The sequence below is a fragment of the Panicum hallii genome, chromosome 9, assembly GCF_002211085.1.
Source record: "Panicum hallii strain FIL2 chromosome 9, PHallii_v3.1, whole genome shotgun sequence".
NCBI lineage: Eukaryota > Viridiplantae > Streptophyta > Magnoliopsida > Poales > Poaceae > Panicum > Panicum hallii.
In genome coordinates this window covers 7,454,546-7,476,139 of record NC_038050.1, presented here as the reverse complement: position 1 = coordinate 7,476,139, position 21,594 = coordinate 7,454,546, and the positions used below count along the sequence as shown (strand labels likewise).

At 44.8% G+C, this 21,594-nt stretch overlaps 3 protein-coding genes and 1 pseudogene across 3 annotated transcripts; all 4 read left to right on the top strand.

Annotated features, from left to right (window-relative positions):
- The first annotated feature begins 1,249 nt into the window (after positions 1–1,249).
- Positions 1,250–8,537, top strand: LOC112878336 (protein ETHYLENE-INSENSITIVE 2-like). Its single transcript, XM_025942790.1, has 8 exons — positions 1,250–1,508; positions 1,740–2,370; positions 2,889–2,975; positions 3,129–3,242; positions 3,336–3,548; positions 4,432–4,611; positions 5,173–7,755; positions 8,112–8,537. Exons 2-8 carry the CDS (start codon positions 2,119–2,121, stop codon positions 8,391–8,393), a joined length of 3,711 nt encoding a protein of 1,236 aa, XP_025798575.1. The 5' UTR covers positions 1,250–1,508; positions 1,740–2,118; the 3' UTR covers positions 8,394–8,537.
- A 1,008-nt stretch (positions 8,538–9,545) lies between these two features.
- On the top strand, positions 9,546–13,642 carry LOC112872674 (protein ETHYLENE-INSENSITIVE 2-like). The gene is made up of 7 exons (XM_025935748.1): positions 9,546–9,922; positions 10,114–10,828; positions 11,005–11,091; positions 11,256–11,369; positions 11,470–11,682; positions 12,310–12,489; positions 12,988–13,642. The coding sequence occupies exons 2-7, from the start codon at positions 10,577–10,579 to the stop codon at positions 13,546–13,548; spliced, it is 1,407 nt and encodes a 468-aa protein (XP_025791533.1). The 5' UTR covers positions 9,546–9,922; positions 10,114–10,576; the 3' UTR covers positions 13,549–13,642.
- LOC112872675 lies at positions 13,641–14,531 on the top strand (annotated as a pseudogene).
- A 461-nt stretch (positions 14,532–14,992) lies between these two features.
- On the top strand, positions 14,993–20,056 carry LOC112876870 (protein ETHYLENE-INSENSITIVE 2-like). The gene is made up of 8 exons (XM_025941052.1): positions 14,993–15,117; positions 15,382–15,843; positions 16,493–16,579; positions 16,695–16,808; positions 16,904–17,116; positions 17,285–17,464; positions 18,134–19,514; positions 19,966–20,056. The coding sequence occupies exons 2-7, from the start codon at positions 15,592–15,594 to the stop codon at positions 18,932–18,934; spliced, it is 1,647 nt and encodes a 548-aa protein (XP_025796837.1). The 5' UTR covers positions 14,993–15,117; positions 15,382–15,591; the 3' UTR covers positions 18,935–19,514; positions 19,966–20,056.
- The last annotated feature ends 1,538 nt before the right edge of the window (positions 20,057–21,594 follow it).

Sequence of the window (21,594 nt, the reverse complement as noted above, 5' to 3'; positions counted from 1 at the left end):
AAGGAGCTGCAGGAGCGGGAGTCGCGACTAGCGGCTATGGCTCGCCTCGTCGATGAGCGCCTGCACAACCAGCAAATCCACCGCATGAATCGCATCCTCTCGAGTTATGGCTGCTTGCCCATGCGTGCGGAGGTGGAGGACGACGGCTCGTCGCCTCATTAGGGTCCCCAAGATCTTCTAGCTGCCGGAACTCCCACGAGGCACTAGCCCATGAGGTCGGCCTCCTCCTCATGCCGCCGACAGTGCCACCCATACAGCCACTGGCGGAGCTACGTTAGGGCTATAGTGGACTCCGGCCTCCCTATCTTGAAGTAATTTCTAAAGAATCTTGTGGTAGACCGGCTTCATGCATGCCATTACTAGTTGTTTATCTGGAATCAGCCTCCTTGATTTGCCCCTAGCTCCGCCACTGCATGCAGCACTCTCTGATGTGGTCGAAGCCGCCGCCGCCGCCGCGCATGCAGGAGAGAAAATCTGATAGAGGTGCATAGCGATGGGATAACATCTCGTGCATACCGAAATTATGTAGCAATTTCGAAAGAGAGACCACGATGAGAGCAAAGAAGCTGCGAAATCGAGGGGTAAAAATATCTTTCATGTTGGACTTAACAGCCAATCTAATTGAACCGTCAAGAAAGGAGGGAAAGAAAAATTTTGATGTCAAAAAAGGATGGAAAAATTTCTGGTATCATACAACGAGCCAAATTTTTATCCGATGCTAAATAAGAAATTCTCTCTCTCTCTCTTCTATCCCGGCCGGCGATGTGAGAATCGCCCAATTTAACATCATTTTAAACGAAACCATCAGTCCTTATCATGAAGATAAGCTAACACATAGTCTTTTAATTCTCTTTTCGTGATATTGTTGCTGATTATTTAAGTAATGAAGTCACTATATGTATGGAACTTGATCCTAGCATATACATATACATATAGTTATGCATTCGGTTTTATCTTTAGAAACCGGGTGTGACACAGACCGAAGCATCACGCCAAAAATCAGCAATAAAGTTGTCGTCATGAAGTTAATTTATTTAATCATCTGACAGATAGAGCAACGATCATGCAACACTCATGCCAGGTCGACCAAGTTAAACGCCACCTCCAGATTTTTCAGTTAATAATCTGCCCCGGCCTAATCATCACGAGCTCACTACCCCTGAATCTCTCGTCTCAAACAACCGACCGGCGAAACCAATCGGCTTCAGCCGGCCCCCGCTGTTCTTCCAGACCCGCGCCACCAGCCGCTTCGCTAGTCGGCTACTCCTGAGGTGCAAAGTGCAAGCGGCAAACCCACCCAACCGCTCCTCCGCGGCCTGGTCGACGGGTCATCCTACTCACGCAGTCACGCTCACGCACGCCCCCGCTGGCCGCCACCGCCCCCCGCCGCATCCTGTGCTCTCATCGCGCCCACACCGGCCCACCTCGGGCGCGTCCCGCCTCCGCCCCGCGCTGGCTGTGGCTGTCCGCCGGCCGTCCTTGCTCGCCGCCGCCACTCGACGACCGAGGTACGATACCGTTTCGCTTTTCGGAGTCCTCGGGTGGCTGGTGAATCCCAAGCCAAAAAAAAAAGGTTCCTTGTTGTAGAAAAATATAGGGAAAAGGTTTTGTTCGAAACTGGAAAGAGTGCTCCTTCGTCTGAAGTTTTGCTGCCGCAATTTTCGTTTCTCATTTGATCCTGTCAAAAGTGCTTGATTTCGGTTTGCTTTTGCCTCATGTGGTACCTCGATCTTGTTTAGGTGGGTCGTCTTAGGGGTTATTGCTTCAATACGGCGGCGAGGTTCTGGAATAGTTGTGGTGGGAAGGGCTGAACTTCCGTGCCTGTGATCAACTCTGCTATGCGTCTCACCATTTCAGTATAAGGAAACACACCATATTATCAGTTTACACCAATGGCAACAATTACGTAGTGTTCATTCTTTGTCAAGTTGGTTGGAGCAAATCCAGGGATGCCATGTTCCGGGCTTTTTATGCTGCTTTGGATGGTCATCAATTTTGAAGAATTGGACTGGACAGCTTGGATCAAGGTAGATACACAGAGGACTGGAGCTTGACAAGCTGTTGGGTATTTGGTTCGGAGGTGTGGATCCATACTGATCTCCCTATTATTGGTGCACCATGAATGGTGTGCAGAGCTTAGAATCTCTGGCTGCTGGGGATGGCAGGCATAATCTTTTACGTACCCTTGGGCCTACACTCCTGATTTCAATGGGGTATATTGACCTTGGAAAATGGTTGGCGACTGTAGTTGCTGGATCTCGGTTTGGGTATGATCTTGTGCTGGTGGTGGTGCTTTTCAATTTCTCAGCCATTCTATACCAGTATCAGTCGGTTTATATAGGCGTGGTCACAGGAAAGAATCTTGCAGAGGTATGAATTTAGCGAGTCCTTTACTTATTAGTAGATTTTTCACGAGGACCATCACATAGAGATGTCTCCGATTGTAGCTGATAATACAATATACTAATAGAAATTTGAGAATTTTGGTATTTATATGTAAGTCGAGATGTTAATTTCACATCTCACCTGTGTGCCAAGCAAGCATTTTTTAGTATACAGAGGGGTGCTTAATTTGATTAACCAAGTGCCAGGTTATCTAATGAAATTGAAAATTCCGGGTGTAAAAGAAAAATATTTCTGCGCTTGTTGCAGCAAAACATGATGGATATAGAATATGACCCACCACTGTCAGTGCTATTTTTTCAGTGGGGTGAATGGATTGATGGGAGTGGGGGGTTCTCCTTTTTATTTGAAACCTCTCACAGTTTGAAGTTTTAAGTTGTATCTAGAAAATTATTATGTGATGATGTACACTTTATTCAGCTATTGCAGCATATTCTTCTGCTGTTCTTAGCATCTTACTTGTCTTACTTTACATGAATGATAAGATTTGCCACCAGGAGTATAGTCGGACAATCTGTTTTGTTCTTGGTCTTCAGGCAGGACTGTCCTTGTTTACTGCAGAACTGACCATGGTATGCCTGCCCACTTTAGACAAATTCTATATTCTGTCAATGCCTCCTTAGGGTATATTCATGTGCTCTTGTTATGCATAGTTACTTGTAGACTACTCTCTGCCACATCATGTAACCAGTTCCCATCTTTCAAACAACTTTTGTCTATTTCAGATTGCAGGCATAGCAATTGGGTTCAACCTTGTGTTTGAATATGATGATCTCATCACAGGCATATGTTTCTCAAGTGTTGTAGTTAATCTGCTACCATACGCTATCTCCCATCTGGTAAATTTATTCACCCCAAAGGGCTGCATCATGCAAGGAAGACTTGCTCTAATATCATATGTATTTCTGGTTTTCTTCTTGTGCCCATTCTAGGACAAGAGGATGGCTGGAACACTCAATGCTTGCGTAGCAGGCTTTGCACTTCTTTGTTTCGTGCTAGGTTTGTTAGTCAGTCAACCAAAAGTCCCCATCAATGTGAATGTGACGTTCCCCAAGTTGAGTGGTGAGAGTGCTTACTCACTGATGGCACTTCTTGGCGGAAATGTAATAGCAAACAACTTTTATGTTCACTCATCAATGGCTCAGGTAAATCTATCTCTCTTGCTTGTGATTAGTTGCAATTTGTCAGATAACACATATGGATTTACATTTGTCGAGGTGCACTATGCCAAACTTGTCTTCCAGGAAAAGGTGATGTGTGGTTTCCTTTTCCTGGATGTGTCTTCTATGGTGTATATGATGTTCCATGTTTTCAATAATTGAATTATACCACTAGGACATCAATTTCTTTCAGAAATTCTCATATAATACATAATAAGAAACACTATCTACTATAGTTTCTGGTGACTGACAATGAAACTATCTTTGGAAGCATGTCATCTACAGTCCGTAACTTGATAACCTGAGTGATAATGACTAAAACAGAGAAACATGTAGGGGTCTCCCCTACTGTTGCCGTTAAAAAAAATACAGAAAAACATTTTCTGGTGCTCATCAAGGATCCCCGTAAATCCTTAGTTATTTCAGATCGTCATCATCAGTGACGGTCTGATGGGCCCAGAAATGAATCAAGATGGCTCTAATTTTTTTCTCGGACACACAAGAGAGTTACGTATCATTATATTAAGAAGAAAAAAAAGAGGGGGAAGAACCCTTACAAACACACCCACCCACACCAAGTTCTAAGGAAAAATGGGCGCCCTTTACAAAGACAACACCACAACCTCGACATCACCCTAAAAACTTAGCTTACATCTGGTGCAAGGGCAAGGAGGTAATTAATACCTCGGGTCCTGGCCAAACCCCAATACTGTGACACAGCCATTCAAAAATTTGCTTAAAAATACTGTAGAATGTATCAAGTAATTGCATTATACTTTTGTACTCTCCAGTCCATTTTGATAAAACAGATCACTTTCCATGATCGGCCTTGGTTTGTTGTATGTTAATTCAGATATCATATGTGCAGGTCCAAAGAAGATCTCCAGCTCCTACCCTTGGTTCCCTGTTTCATGACCATCTGTTTTCTATATTATTCATATTTACTGGGGTTTTTCTTGTGAACTATGTTCTACTAAGTTCAGCGGCAGATGAATCCAGTAACATAACACTTGTCAACTTTCAAGATGGTAAAGAGTTAATGAACCAGGTCTGTCCAATTTCCGTTTATTTTGTCAAGCTCTTTGAGCTACTGCCTATTACTATTAGTATTCTAGCAGCAGTCAAACTTCAAGCATAAGTTCAGTATCTAGCATGTCTCTGTTAGACTGACTGCGATTGTCTGAAATGGTTGAGTATATGTCCACCTCTTAGCAATTTACGCTTTTGAGTGAAGTAGTTTTGGGATGAGAGCTTGTTGGTAACTTGATGATAATGAGTCCTTGCCCATGTATCTATGACTGGGGACCTCCTACGCATCTAAACTTACTAAAACCTAGTGATGGACCTTTTTCCTTAAAAGAGATAGCCTTCTAATCTAAATACTATCCTAACTTAATATCTGGGCAACATCCTGACTACCCTAAGTCCCTAACTTAGATAATTGTTGGGCCGACGGCCAGAGGACCTGGCGGAGTGTGGCTTAGTCCGTCAGCTTTACACGTTCCATGGGCATAACAGCATGTAATTCTGTTAGAAGTACTATTGTTTTGAATACGGATTCTGCATTAAAGCTCCTTGCTGAGTTCATGTCTATCCATATCTCTTGCAGATATTTGTGAGTCCTGCAGCACCAGTTGTGTTGTTAGTGATCCTTCTCTTTTCAAGCCACATCATCTCACTGACATCCATTATTAGTAGTGATGTGATTTCAAAGAATTTTTTTGGTGTTAAACTGCCTCATTCTGCACATCATCTGCTACTTAAGGGTTTCGCTGTGATTCCTACTATCTACTGTGCAAAAGTTGCAGGTTCTGAAGGGATATATCAGTTACTTATTATCTGCCCAGTTATCCAGGCTATGCTCCTTCCTTCATCTGTTATCCCCCTTTTTCGTGTTTCCTCATCAAGATCAATAATAGGAAGCTACAAAATATCTTTGTATGTTGAAATATGTGCCGCTCTTGCATTTCTTCTTATGCTATTTACAAATATCATTTTTGCGGCGGAAATCTTATTTGGTGTCAGCACCTGGACAAACAATCTCAAAGGAAACACTGGAGGCCATGTTTTACTTCCATATACTGTCATGGTCCTAGTTTCTCTTGCAACTATTGTTTTTACACTATTCCTTGCTGTTACTCCACTAAAGTCAGAAAGTAATGAAGCTGGAACTCAGGAGTTGTCTGTGCACTCACAGAGAGAACCATTGGACAGTACTCATCATAGAGAAGAGACTTATCTGCAGAATGTGGCACATGAAGAGGTCCAGCGGCCTTCTGTTGATGCTGTTCCAAAGGATTCATTGGAAGGACATCACAAGTCAGCTTTGGGGCATACCGAGGGTTCTGACAACTCTACAGAATCTGATCGTGATGCACAGCCACCAACTCCTCATAGGGAAATTAATCCAGAATCTCACCCCTCATCATCTATATTCCACAAGGAGCCAAAATGTGTTGAGGTTGGTTCAACAGAGGCAATGTCAAAGGTTTCTACTGATGCCGTAGTAGAACAAAGTACTGCAGAGAATATGAAAGTGAAGACAGAAACTGAGAAGATTGTTCAAGTAGAACCAAATGTTTGCACACAGCAGGATACTGAGGTTTCACATGATTGGGAATTTGAGAAGTCTCCTGGAGGTAGGGCACCTTCTTTCACTTCTGATGATCTACCATCTCTTACGTTGAGCAGGGGGGATGACACTGATGCTGGTAATGTCAGTGGTACTGTTATCCCCTCAAGACAGTCTGCGTTGGGCCGTGCAGCAAAGAGGCAGTTAGCCGCAATTCTTGATGAGTTCTGGGGGTTTCTTTTTGATTATCATGGTAAGCTTACGCAAGAGGCCAACACTAAAAGGGTCAGCCTTTTGATTGGACTGGACTTGGGAGCAGCTGGTTCTGCTGTGAGAAAAGATAACCTATCCATTGAAGCATACAGGAGCCCCATGATGAGAGATGAAATGCTTGGGTCAGCTACTGTACTGAACACATGGGACTCTCGTGATAAGGATCTCTCTGATCCAGACAGGGGTTATGGGCTCCAGATGGGTGCCATGGGTTCACCAACCTGGTCTCAAAGCATGCATTTACCGAACAGAGATATCCCAAGTTCAGGCAGAACCTTCATTGAGCAAAATGCTGAACACTTCTCAAGTTTCCATGCGCCATCATATCCAGATAACCAGTTTTATCAACCTGCTACCGTTCATGGGTATCACCTAGCAAACTATTTGAAAGGCATGAATGCAAGTCGAAATCTGCACTCAAGCAGCCAACTGGACCCACGGCAACTTCCTATATCTCCTGAATCTGCTACTAAATATACCGCCTCTGTGATGAATGCTCGTAACCAGGATGTGCTTGGATCACTGGGAGCTGGCTCTTTGCAAAGCCCAACCTTGAACCGCTTAAGTACAATAGCAATGGAAAGATCTTATTACGATCCTACCTACATTGGTGAGGGTGAGAGTGTAGACTCATCTGCTTACTCAAAGAAGTACCACAGTTCACCTGACATATCTAAGGTTATTGCCGCAAGCAGAAATGCTGTTCTGAATGAAGCGAATTTAGGCGGTCCTGCTGCAAATCTGTCATATCTTAGTAGGTTGGCATCTGAAAAATCACGGTATGTGGACTCAGCGAGCGGGGCCTCATCTCCACTTAACTTGCTCTCACATCATAATGCTCAGAAAGGTATGTCTATGCAGTCGAGTATGAACACTAACACCAAATCCCTTTGGGCCCAGCAGTCGTTTGAACAATTGTTTGGTGTGCCAAGTGTAGAGTTGAATAAAAGAGAAATGAACACCAGCCGGGGATCAAGTAGTGCCACAAAGGATGATTTCTCTTACGCAGCGTGTGAGGCAGAACTTCTTAGCTCACTTAGATTTTGCATCATGAAGCTGTTGAAGCTGGAAGGATCAGGTTGGATCTTTAGTCAGAATGGCGGTTGTGATGAAAATCTAATTGATCAACTCTCTGAAGCCGAGAGAGTTTCACGAGAAAAAACCAGTGATGAAAGAGATGCCAATGCTGTGTGCAGAGTGCCCAATTGTGGAGATGATTGTGTTTGGAGAGCTTCACTTGTTGTTAGTTTTGGTGTCTGGTGTATCCACCGGGTGCTAGACCTTTCATGTGTGGAAAGTAGGCCAGAACTATGGGGGAAATATACTTACGTTCTCAACCGTCTACAGGTGATCCTTCTGTCTCCTTGTCTATTTTTCAGCAAATTACAAAGCATGTTCTTACCACTAGAAATGGGATGTACACTTTGAGAAATAGATTCAGCCATTGGTCGTGCCCTTCTGCTGGTGCTTCATCCATGCAACAAAGTTTGTTAAACATCGTTGACCTAAGTTTCGTTGTCCTTCAACATGTTCCATGCCAATTGATTAGATCATAGAAAATCAGACATATATCAGCTTAGTTTAGAGTTTGGATTTTTTGCATCATGCATTGAAGCCTCAGAATCCTTGGGTTCATTTTGTCTCCCAGTGTTCCTAAAAAAGGGTTTTGCTACGGGTACACCCGCCTTTTATTCTTGATGTAGGGAACCATTGAGCCCGCATTCTCCAAGCCCCGGAGACCCCTATCGGGGTGTGCCTGCCTCGCGAACGCAGGTGTGGTTGGCAAGCCCATCCCCGGAAGCTTCACCACGGCAGCTGCGATCCTGGAGGTGATCAAGGGCGTGGAGCAGGCCGTCTCTGCCCGCAAGGGCCGGAGTGGCACGGCTGCTGGAGACGTCGCCTTCCCCAAGGGGAAAGAGAACCTGGCCTCCGTGCTCAAGCGGTACAAGCGCAGGCTCTCCAGCAAGACGCCGGCAGGGCGGTAGAACAAGAAAAAAGATCCTGGACACGCATGCTGTTTTTGCTGACTGACTTAGCGCCGTTGTAGGCTGCGTGCCATTTTGCTGCTTCTGGTTCTGGTGTCATTGGTTCCAGGTTTTTTTAATCTCCTTTTTGGCCCTTGGTCCGTCCCAGTTTTTGCGTCTGATGTTCTTACCAGCGGCCGATTGTCTGAGTTGTTTCCTGAAGCAGCCTGTTGAAAAAATTTACAGTATAACTCAAACTCACTTTTTTTTTGAAGTAAAAAAAAACTCAGTTTTTTGGCCTTCGGTGCTGCACTATGTGAAATTGTAGATAAGCTGTGAATTTTGTACTGCGGCTGTAATTTCCCGGGATCATTTTGCCTGGTTCCTGAGAGCCCCGTGTTTCGGGCATCACTGAAACTGAACACTGAACCTGAAAAGGGTTCCAATGGCTCTACGATTCAGTTTCAGTTTTGTCAGGGAAAGGGAAGCAGAATAAGTCGGCGTCTTCGATACCGATTCAGCGACTTCAGGAGGACCGTAGGTGATGCATCTAAGGCGTGTTTTCATATGTTAAACAGTGTTTTACTTCAGTTAATCTTTTATTTAGGTTGTAATCTCAAAAAAATAATCTTTTCTTTAGGTTAATGACCAAACCACCTGCAATTGGCTTTGGTCCCGATCTGTAAGAGGTTACCGAAGAATAACCCTAAAGCTTAGTTGTAGAGTAGCAGAAGAATCGTCTTCCTGGCGACCTTGTATCTCTGAACCGGCTAACGTTCTCCAGTAATTCAGCTGCTGCTACTCTGCATTTCTGGTTCTTATGATTCGAATTCGTTGGGTTATCTTCTTCCATGTCCTGCTCGTTCCTCACACCGTGCCTCAGGGTCAGGAAGTTTTCAGGGGCAAACATGTCTTCGAGTCCGGTCGCCCCCGTCCCCTCGTGAATCGCAATGGCCAAGCCGGAACGCGACCTTGGGGCGAGGGCGAGCGGTTCTCGCGTGGAGGGTTCCGGTCTTGTGGATCAAGGCGCCGAATCCTTGTTCCGGCGTCGTGTCTCCATCTCCGTGCCCCTCCTGGTACGTGGCAGTCATGCCTTTTGTTTCGGTAATGGCAGAGTGGACACAATGGCCACGAATGCCGCCCCCCCACCCCCCCCCCCCCCGCCCCCCCCCCCGCCCCTGAGATGCCGGCATGACGCAGGGGGGCTCCACGTCCATACTGCTCGCCGCCACCCGCCCGGCGGCCCGGCCTCCTCCACCTGAGCCCCGTACAGTCTTTGCGACGCGTCAGCCCATCCTTGCTCGCGCCGTCGTCTCTCACCGGCCGAGGTACGAGGTACGAGGATTGAGGAGCAAATAAAAAAGAGAGAGGGTTCAGTTATCTTCTTCAGTTCTTCTCCCACTGGACAAGGGGGGACGCCATAAATAATCACCCAACTTTTCAGAGGTCCGATTCGTGCGATCAGTAGTGCTTGCAGCGTCCTTTGTACAGAGTATCTTCGGTTCGGAGTTCGTGGCCGGGAATCCCAGGCGAAGAGGGGGGCTGTCCAGGTAAAAAAAAAGTAACAAAGGAAAACGGATTTGGGTATTTATTTGTGTCACTGTGTGTATGTGTGTTCCTTTTGGTTGGTTATTCCTACACTTAACTGGAAAGAGGATTCTTGGCCTGACTACCTGCTGCCTCAATGCATGTTTCTTGATTCGGTTGGTTCGGCTTATATGGTGCTTCGATCCCGTTGCAGGTGGCTCGGTGTCAAGGTCTATTGCTTCCATGGGCGCAAGATCCTGAAATAATTGTGGTAGAGAACCCTAAGCTTTCTTCCCCCATTGAAAATATACTGGATTATTTGGTTGGGGAGGAAGACACCCACTCTACTAGTTCATGGTTACCTCTACAGTGCTGCTTAGTGCTCACCATTTCCATAAGGAAGTATATCCTTACACACTAGTAGTCCACACCCTTTGCAAGAATCTTGTAGTGTTCATTTTTGTGAAGCTAAAGGTTGTGGAATGTGGATTGTTGATGGAAGGAGCTTAGATCAAGAATGACATGTCCTGGATGGTCGTCGCCTCTGAAGAGTGGTAGTGGACTTCTTGGATCATAACAGCAGAGTGCAGAGAGCCGAAGTTTGATAAGCAGTTGGCTATTAGGCTCAGTGGTGTGCATCCTACGGAGCTTTTGCTGATCATCGTTGTGTCTGCAACATGAATGCTGTGCGAAGTATAGAATCTCTGGCCGCTGGGGATGGTCAGCATAATCTTTTCCGTACCCTTGGACCAACACTTCTGATCTCGATGGCATATATTGACCTTGGAAAGTGGTTGGTGGCAGTGGATGCTGGATCTCGGTTTGGGTACGATCTTGTGCTAATGGTGTTGCTGTTCAATTTCTCAGCCATTTTATGTCAATATCTGTCAACTTGTATCGGCATGGTCACAGGGAAAAATCTTGCAGAGGTACAAACATATTGAGCACTTTCTTACTGTTAATTTGTGGAACTCATACCAGTCACCGCACTGCCAGATATCTCACCAGTTATAGCTGATATACTAGAGTTTAGCATAACCTCGAGAATTTTAAGTATTTCTGGAAATCTTAATCTCACTTTCTGTACTTTTACAATGCCAAACAGATTTGCCGTCAGGAATACAGTCAGGTGATATGTGTTGTTCTTGGTCTTCAGGCATGGGTATCGTTGTTAACCTCTGAACTAACCATGGTATGTCTGCAGACTATAGACTTTTTCTTCTCTAGCAATGCTTCATTCTTGGGTGTTTATGTGATTGCGCTATGCATGCATTTAATTGTAGAGAACTCATTAGTGCTTAGCAGAGCATGCCAGCAGTTGTAATCTTTTAAACACTTAACATCCGTCTATTTTAGATTGCAGGCGTGGCAGTGGGGTTCATCCTTGTGTTTGAACACGATGATCTTATCACAGCCATATGTATTGCAAGTGTTGTAGTTAATCTGCTACCATACACACTTTCCCGCCTGGTAAATTTGTAAATTCCAAAATAACTGCATCATAAAAAGATGACCTGCTCTAAGTTTATAACCTTCTGTGATTCTAGTTTCTTGCTCGTGCTCATTGTAGGATACGAGGGTGGCTGGCATGTTAAATGCCTGCGTAGCTGGCTTTACACTTCTTTGTTTTGTCCTTGGTTTATTAATCAGTCATCCCCAAACCCCTGTCAATATGGATGTGATGTTTCCCAAGTTGAGTGGTGAAAGTGCTTATTCACTGATGGCACTCCTTGGCGCAAATATAATAGCGCACAGCTTTTATACTCAATCATCATTTGTTCAAGTAAGTTCCAAATCTCTTACTAATGCTTATGTGCAGTTCTCAGATGGCACGTACATTTGGTGCCTGAACTTTGTGAAACTTATCTCGCATTAAAAGATTGTCTTATCAATCCTGAATGTGCCATTCATGATGAAAGTGTTGTTTCATGTTTTACCACGAGAGTGCTGAATGTAATGAATACGTAGTAAGCAAATGCTTTATGATTGATTGACGAGGAACAGGATTGTTGGTGTTTGGTTGTGCTGCTTTCATGTCTAAAGCAGCCTATTGCCCTATTCGCAGCACCTATTCTCAGCATTTTATTTTCGTTCATGTTGCCAGAGTTATCATAGTATGAAACAAGTCTTCTGAACTGTTGGTGTATGATTGATTACTTGATAAATAGATTTTCATCAAGAATGCATACGGCGTTGATTAACAAAAGCGGTAAAATGGATCCAGACCATAAATGGTAGTTAAGGTTGTTAGTTTTTTAAAATATCGTAATTAAAAACACATCAAGTGATTGCAATTTACTTTTGTACTCTCTTCCATTTGATAGACCAAAACAAGTTTTTCTTGATTTGTTCCCTTCTTATTTGACCTTCTTTGGTTTGTTGTATGTTGATTCACATATCGTATGTGCAGGTTCAGAGAAGATCTTCGGTTCTTACCCTTGGTTCCCTGTTTCACGACCACCTTTTCTCTATATTATTTATATTTACGGGGATTTTTCTTGTGAATTATATTCTCCTAAGCTCAGCAGCAGATGAATCCAGTGCCACAATGGTCATGAACTTTCAAGATGCTATGGAGCTAATGCACCAGGTTTCTCTCAAATTTCTGTTTATTATACCTTTGTGGCTTTGTTCACTTACGACACATATTGGTGTTTGACCAGCAATCAATCTATTGTTACAAAATAATAACACAAGTTCGGTATCTTGAATTTCTCCTATAATTTGCATTTTTGGATTTGCAACTGTCTGAAATTTGTTGAAATATGAATATATTGTCTACCTTTCCCAAAAACTTAAGCTTTGGGGTTTTCCATTGGTGTATAGTGCATTAAATTTCAATAATGTATTTTTTTACCTGCCCTGCACAATTTTAAGAAAAAGATGACTGCAATGCTTTTTTAGTCCATGTCCTGGGTCTTATGGAGAATAGAAATAAGTGGTGTCATTGAATCATGAGCATATTGCTCACCATTCCTCGACAACTTAGCTTCTGGTTGGTGCATATTTAATAAAGCAGCTATCATTTTTTAAGTTTGGATCCCACACGAAGCCCCTCCTGAATTCTGTGGATTCTTGTCTTCTGCAGATATTTACAAATCCTGCAGCACCAATTGTGTTATTAGTGATCCTTCTGTTTTCAAGCCACATCATCTCGTTGACATGCATTGTTAGTAGTGATGTCATTTCAGAGAACTTCTTTGGTATAAAATTGCCTCTGTCAGCACATCATCTGCTACCTAAGGGTTTTGCTATGATTCTTACTATCTACTGTGCGAAGGTTGCTGGTCCTGGAGGGATATATCAGTCACTTATTATGTGCCCAGTTATCCAGGCTATGCTTCTTCCTTCATCCATTATACCCATTTTTCGTGTTTCCTCGTCAAGATTATTGATGGGAAGATACAGAGTATCTTTATATGTTGAAATATTGGCCTTCCTCGCGTTTCTTCTTGCACTGTTTACAAATATCATTTTTGCAGCGGAAATTTTGTTTGGTGATAGCACTTGGACAAACAACCTGAAAGGAGACGCTGGAAGCCCTGTTATACTTCCATATTCTGTCATAGTCCTAATTTCATGCGCATCAATTGCATTTACACTGTTCCTTGCTGTTACTCCACTAAAGTCAGCAAGTAATGAATCTTAGACTCGGTTGCTGTTGGTGCACTCACAAAGAAAAACATCGGATGTACTCCTTATAGAGAAGCAATTTCTCTGGAAAAAAATTGGCATGAAGTTTGGAGTTGTTCTATCGGAGCTGCTCCAATGGATTCATCAGAAGGTCATAAGAAACCAGCTCAAGAACATACCTGCAGAGAACCTTATCTGGAAAATTGTGCACAGGAAGAAGTTAATAGGTCGTCCGTTGGTGCTGTTCCAAGGGATTCATTGGAGGATCATCAGAAATCAGCTTTTGAGCTTAAATGCAATTCCAGCACTACTACAGAATCTGATTGCGCCACTCAGCACTCTACTGCTGATACAGTAATTAATCCTGAAGTACAACCCTCACTGACACACAAGGAACCAAACTCGGTGCTAACTGGACAGAGCCTGTGCCGGAGGTTTGTAGTGCCAGCATAGTAGTAGACCATAGTAAAGCACAAAGTTTCGTAATGAAACGCTCAAATGAAAAAGCCCTTGAAGTAGAAGCAGATGTTTACACAAAGAAGGATACCTAGATAACATTTGGTTTGGGGCGTGCAGCAAGGAGGCAGTTTGCCAGTTCAGTGATTCTTGATGAGTTCTGGGGACATATTTTCAATCGTCACGGTGAGCTTACGCAAGAATGTAACTAACACTAGGCGTTCGACTTTTTGATTGGACTGAGCCTAACAACTAGAATGAGAAATCGTAACTTATTAATTGAAGCATATTGGATCCCCTTCATGAGAGGGTCAGTCATGTGAATCAGTGTCTTCAAGGATATCTCTAGTCCTTACTTGGGTTTTGGGCTTCAGAGAGAGACCGCTGCTATGGGGCCTTCAACCTGGTCTCAGATCACATGTTTACAAAATTTACAGAATCAGCACTTGTGAAGCTGAGACTCGGTTGTTATTCGTGCATTATTCACAAACAGAAACATTGGAAACTACTCAGAGAGAGACGACCTCTCTGGAAAAGATTGTACGTGAAGTGCAGAGTTCTTTTTTTCTTTTTTGAGGGAAAGTTCAGAGCTCAGCGCTCTCGCTCTCTCTGCCCCCCCCCCCCCCCCCCCCCTCACAAAATTCTAGATCTAGAGCTCTTCGTTTGGTCCTGTTCCGCTGGACGTCTTTTCTTTGCGGCCGCGGCCCATACGAGCCCAGCACCTTCGCTTAGGCCCAACAAGCAGGCAAGGCCCCGTCAACAACCTGGCGCTCGCGCGTGCGCTCGCCTTGGGTGCAGGATCACATGACGCCGCCGTCGCGGGGCGCCGTTGCCGAGCATAGCCTCGCGTCCCCGCTGTCCCTCCTGCATGCTTGCCACCCAACTCGCCTCTCGCCACGCGTCGTCGCCCTACAGCACACGTCGCCCGGCGCGCCCACGGACATCATCGGTCTCGCGCGGCGCCGCGGCCCGGGAGCCCCACGGCGTCTACAAGGCTACAGGCTCGAAACTAAACCTGGCTAGCAAGGCGACCTCTCTTCTTCGACTTCGACCTCGTTGGTGGTTCCCGCGCGCGCTCATCGTCGCCCGCCCGCCCGCCCGCCTGTCATCGTCGGCTCGCATCACCGCGGTAAGCCACCACCCCGTCCTTCGCGCTCGGGCTCCATCGCCAAAGTCACCTCTCGACGGTTTGCGAGACAAACCACCACGGCTATTTCCTGAACCTCCTTCGTGCTCCCTGGCCCGTCAAACAAGCCTGCGATCGCCGGAATCGGCCGCCGCAACTTTTATTTATTACGCCCGCGAGGGATTTGTTGTATTGTTTGCTTACCATTTCCGTGTAATGAAACACATATTATTCCCTCACTCCTAACAGTGCATGACCATTTTGCAGGAATAATGCATTGTTCATCTCTGAAGCTAATTGGTCAAAGTACTGGATTGTGATGGCTGCAGCTTAGATAAGGATTGTAACGAGAGGGTACGAAGGGCCTGAATTTGATAAAAACGGTTGGCTGTCGGTTCTGTGGAGCGGATCCACACTGAGCTGGTAAGCTTTTGCCTTTCTGGAAAGGCTTTTGTTGACCATCATTGTTTCTGCGCAATGGATGGTGTGCGGTGTGTAGACTCCCTGGCTGCTGAGGTTGCTCCACACAATTCTTTCCGGACCCTTGGACTGACACTCCTGATTTCAATGGCGTATCTTGACCTCGGGAAGTGGTTGGTGACATTGGAATCTGGGTCTCGGTTTGGGTATGATCTTGTGCTACTGATGCTGTGTTTCAATTTGTCGGCCATTCTATGTCAGTATCTCTCAAGTTGTATTGGCATGGTCACCGGGAAGAACCTTGCACAGGTACGGTTCTGCCCTCCTTTCTTGCCATTCCAAGTTGTAGAGCTCTCATCAGGACCACCTTAGGTTAATCTCACTGGTTCCAGCTGATTTGCAAGAGCTTCGCAGAACTTTAGAATTGTGTGTTTCTTATGTAAGCCATGATGGTAATTTGTTAGCTCACCCTTGGTGCCAATAACTATCTTCTAGGACATGGAGTTGCTTGGATTCCCTGATGCCGTGATGTGTCTTCATAGTGAATGCATGGCCTCTTTGGATGAAACCTAAAGTTCTTAGTCTAAAACAAAAATATTTATTTGTATCCTTTTGTCAGCCGAAAATGGTGGTTCATTAGGATAGAACCTATCACCAAAAAAAAAAATCGCTGTGTGCTTGTATTATCCTTTTTTTTGTTTTTATGATTTGTGGGTGGTCTCTTCCATAAATGCAAAATTTTCTAAAGATATCCTGAAGTTTCGTAGTACGGTGACATATACTTTTAAAAATGAATAAATAAAGGAATACTGTCAGATCCATATGTGATTAGAAACTTAACAGATCAAGGTTTAAGTTCTGTCTAGAAAATATTCCTTTTAGTTAAATTTTTTCATATATTTTCAGCAGTCTTCCAGAGATCATAACCTGTCTGTAACATTTGTACATGAACAAATAGATTTGCCGCCAGGAGTACAGTCAGACAATATGTGGTGTTCTTGGTCTTCAGGCAGGACTGTCCTTGTTAACTTCTGAAGTATCCATGGTATGTCTACAAACTTCAGAAAAATTATTTATGATGATGCTTTTATCCTGGGGTTTTTATGTGCTCATGGTATACATTTCACCAGAGCATTTAAGTAACGTTTGACGTTTGTCAGATTGCAGGCACAGCAATTGGGTTCAAACTTGTATTTGAATACAATGATCTTATGAGAGTCATATGGTTTACGAGTGTTGTAGTAAATCTGCTACCATACACGCTATCCCTTCTGGTAAATTTTTAAATCTTCAAATAACTGTATTATAAAAGGATGGCCTGCTTTATTTGTGTAATTATGGTTTGTTTCTGTATTTGTGCTCATTCTAGGACAAGAGGATGGCTGGAATGTTTAATACCTACTTGGCTGGCTTTACACTTGTTTATTTTGTGCTTGGTTTGCTCGTCAGTCATCCCAATACCCCTGTTAATATGAATGTAATGTTCCCCAAGTTGAGTGGTGAAAGTACTTACTCACTGATGGCGCTACTTGTCACAAATATAATAGTGCACAGCTTCTATACTCATTCATCAGTTGTTCAGGTGAGTTCCAACATATCTTGCCCATGCTTAGTTATAATTGCCAGATGACACATTTGGAGATCCATTTGGTGTGCTTTAAACTGATTTTTTTTCTTCGATTCATTCTCTGCTTATTTGATCTGCTTAGGCGTGGTGTATCATGTACTAATTGAGATGTCATATGCACAGGTTCAGAGAAGATTTCCGGTTCTTACCCGTGGTTCCCTGTTTCACGATCACCTGTTTTCAATAGTTTTATCCTTTTCTGGGATTTTTCTTGTGAACTATATTCTGCTGAGCTCAGCGGCAGATGAATCAAAAAACGCAATGGCCATTCACTTTCAAGAGGCAGTACAGTTAATGAATCAGGTTCGTGTCTCCCGTTTCTTCTTATTCGTCTAGTCCTTTGTTCACTTGCCTTTTTAGTGTAAGAGCAGCAATCAAATTATCAAACTTACAAGAAATAACATTGAGTTCGGTATTGTGGTATGTCTACTAATACCTTGCATGTTCGAATTTGCAATTCTCTTGAGTAGCTGCAAGTATGATTACATTACCTACCTTTGTGCAGCAACTCGAGCTTCTGCGTGAATTGATAGTGCATGGAATTTCAGTATGTTATTAGAGTGGAGAGATAATTGTTCGAGTACCACAGTTTAGAGAAAAACATAATTCTAGTGCATTTTGGTTGAAGTCGTAAGCCTCATGGATCCTATAGTACTAGACATAAGGGGTGTTGAATTGTGAGCTTATTGCTCACCTGAAACTTAAGTCAAGAGACAATTATCGAGTACCACAGTTTAGAGAAAAAGATAATTCTAGTGCATTTTGGTTGAAGTCGTAAGCCTCATGGATCCTATAGTACTAGACATAAGGGGTGTTGAATTGTGAGCTTATTGCTCACCTGAAACTTAAGCTTCTAGCATTCTACATGGGCTCTTTTCTAGGGAATTGTTGGTGCATATTCAATAAAACTATTGTCACTAGTTTGCATTAAAGGTTCTTTCTGAATTTTATTTGGTTTCTTATATTCTGCAGATATTTACAAATCCTGTGGCACCAATTGTGTTATTGGTGATCCTTGTCTTTTCTGGCCACATCATCTCAATGACCTGTATTATTGGAAGTGATTTAATTTCAGAGAATCTCTTTGGTGTTAAACTGCCTGTGTTTGCACATCATATCCTACCTAAAGTTTTAGCCATGATGACTACTATGTACCATGCGAAGGTTGCAGGTTCGGATGGGCTATATCAGTTACTTATCATGTGTCCAGTTATCCAGGCTATGTTTCTTCCTGCTTCTGTTATTCCCATTTTCCGTGTTTCTTCATCAAGATTATTAATGGGAAGATACAAAATGTCACTGTATGTTGAAATATTGGCCTTCCTTGCATTTCTTCTTACGCTGTTTACAAATATCATTTTCACGGCAGAAATTCTTTTTGGTGATAGCACATGGACAAATGATCTGAAAGGAAATACTGGAAGCCCTATTCTACTTCCTTATGCTGCTGTAGTCCTGATCTCGTGTGCATCTATTGCTTTTACACTGTTCGTTGCTGTTAATCCACTAAAATCAGCATGTACTGAAGCTCAGGAACTGTTGTCATCGGTCCACCCACAGAGAAAAACATTGGACAATGCTCATCATAACCAAGCGGCTTCTCTTGAGCATTCCAAAACAGCTTCCGAGCATATTGGTCATTCCAGATCAGCTTTCGAGCATAATGGCAGTTCTGATACTACTGTACAATCAACTGATCATATGGTTATTAATCCTGAAGCTCGGCCCTCACCGTCTATAAACTGTGAGACAAAAACAGCTGTGGTTAACTGAGAGACAGCCAGGGTCAAAAGTTTGTAGTGCCACCATCGTAGAGCATAATACGCCAGAGAACTTAAATGTTAATAGCTTAACTGAAAAGGATGCCTAGGTAGATGCAAATGCTTGGAGGAATAAGGATTCTGTTGTGGCACAGAATCTGGTCTCAACTGGAGGTAATGGAACTTTGTAATGCATCACCATCTTTTACTCTTGAGCAAGAGAGAAGACAGTGATGCTGGTAGTCTCTGTAGTAGCCTCTTAACACACTATTGTTTGGGCTCGTGCTGCAAGCCTGCAAGAAGGCAGTCAGGCAGAGCAAGTTCCTAGATCATGTGGACTCAACAACCAGGTTGTAGTCTCGAACTTTCAGATAAGTGGGGCTCTTGCAGCATAACCTTCAGAGAGAAGTCCGCTCTGTGCAGTAGAGTATGAACACCAACATCAATCAATCCCTTCAGACCTACCAACCATTCAGTGTGGAAAGAGCGGAATTGGATGAGTGAGGTGATCACTGGCCGGAGATATAGCGCGCCCAATGACAATTCTCTTAAACAGAGCTTTTGAGAAATGAGGCTTGCATTCTTAACTTGAGGTGATCTTTCTGTCTTCTTACTTGCTTTTCAGCAGACTACAAGCTGTAAACTTTCCACTAAAAAGGTGTGACCCCTGATAAATAAATCCAACCAATGTACCATCCACAACTGAAACTTTGTTAGTTAAGCATCTTGAGTACTTGACTACATCTTTGCAACTGAAGTTTCATATTACAGTAAAAAAATTTGTGCCAGATAATTAGAGCTACTGAAGGTTTGAGCATATATCGATTACCATTTGGGTTTGGAACTGAATGGCTAGTATTATCGTGCACTGAATGGCTAGTATTATTGTGTATGCTTTCAAATAAATTGGATGTAGTCAACAATTTGATCGCGAAAAACTTACGTGCAGTTTAGTTTTTCTTTAGTGAACATGGAGTTGCCCGAAATTCTATTCCAACTGGGCTCATTTTCGCTTACAGTTTTCTAATCATTTTTTTTATGCAGGGAATCTTCGGGCCGACATTCTTTGAGGCCCCAAGGAGACTCCTCGCAGCGTATGTGCTTGCCTTGAGAGAGCAGCCCGGTTGCAAATGCTTGCCTTTGAGAGAGCAGCCCGGTTGCAAATGCTAAGTCCATCACTGGGATGTTCACCGCATCAGCGGTAATCTTGCAGGCGATCAAGGATGCGGAGGTGAGGTGCAACATCCTGCATATGAGATGTGTGTAGGATTGTAAATTTCACTGCACATGAGGCGTCATGCTCGCACTTTGGACGGCAATCACGGAGTTCTGCCCGGGATTCCTTCGCCTAGCCACTGAGAACCGTGTAGCTCAGGTTCAGGAAATATGCATGAACTCAGATCAGTTGCAAATCTGCCGTCATTTGGATGTGATGGTTCTGTGCCGTGTGGAGCGTGCACGCTGATGTGCGATCCCGGCCTTGGAAAGATATTTCCATGCACTGATGGCGAAGAGGGAGGACATCTCTGTGCACTACGTGTGCCCACTCGTTCAGCTAGTTTGGTTTGATTGTGGCCTTGTGGGGTGGTTCGTACGGAGATGACCGTGCCTCTGCTGCTGGGTTGGTGGAGTTGCTGCTGTTGCTTGCTGTGTGAAGCTCCATCCATGGCCGCTGAGCTTGGAGCGTCTACACTGCAGGTCCTCTCGCTCCTGAACATAACAGTACTCCTACGGGTGATCTTGTGAACGTAATCGCGCACGGTCCTTGGGCCTTGAATGAAGCAACGACCGGTGTGAGATTCGTCCTTTTGGGCTGTGTTATTCCATTTCGTGAAAGCAGGTGGCATGAGTAATAAATAATAAATGAACTGGTGAAATTTCCAGTTAATTCACTGTTTGCCCTTGCCTTTCGCCGGTGCCCTCGCAAGCACAAACCAGCACAATTCCCGCGCCGCTGCGCTGTCGCATCTGCAACCGCAGCCCCGCGCGTGTGGGCACTGGGGGTTTCGGCCACGCCCCGGGTTGGGAACTGGTGCGGGTGACCCGGAGCCGGATACGACAGGGCCTGTTCACCGATCGTCCGCGCGGGGACCGGGGACCGCCCCGCGCCTTCTGGTTCTGGGATCCGGCGCGCGCTCGTTGTCGCGGGCTCGCGGCCGCTGCATGGTTCCCGGGGTACTTGCCCGTACGCGATGCCACCGAGACGCGCCCGTTCGCCGCGCTGCCGTCCCGCCCCGTGCGAGGAGGCGCTGCTGCGAACGTCGGCCCTGGGCCTGGCGCTCTGGCGCTACCCATCGCCTTCGCGCGCCCTGCCTGGGAGGGACACCTCCTCGATTCCTCCTGTCCAGTCCAGCTCTGAACTGGGCACAGTGGCCGGTGCTGTAAGGTGATCATGGAATTCACGGTCCGCCTGGATGTCCGTACATCTTCACGGGGCGGCTGGCCTCCCGCGTCCCGCCGTCCTTGCGGCGCCTTTGCACGGCCGGAGCCGGGGCCGATGGGATCCAGGCAGCCAGCGCGCCGCGCTACCGTTTTCCGCGGCCGATATCCCTCGAAGCAGGAACTAGCTGCGTCGGGTAGTACGCGGCACGTTGCGTTGCACGGGGCGGATAGCCGGATACGTACTCGGGCCGCCGCTTTTCCATCAAGGCTGCGGGGGTGCATGCGCGACGA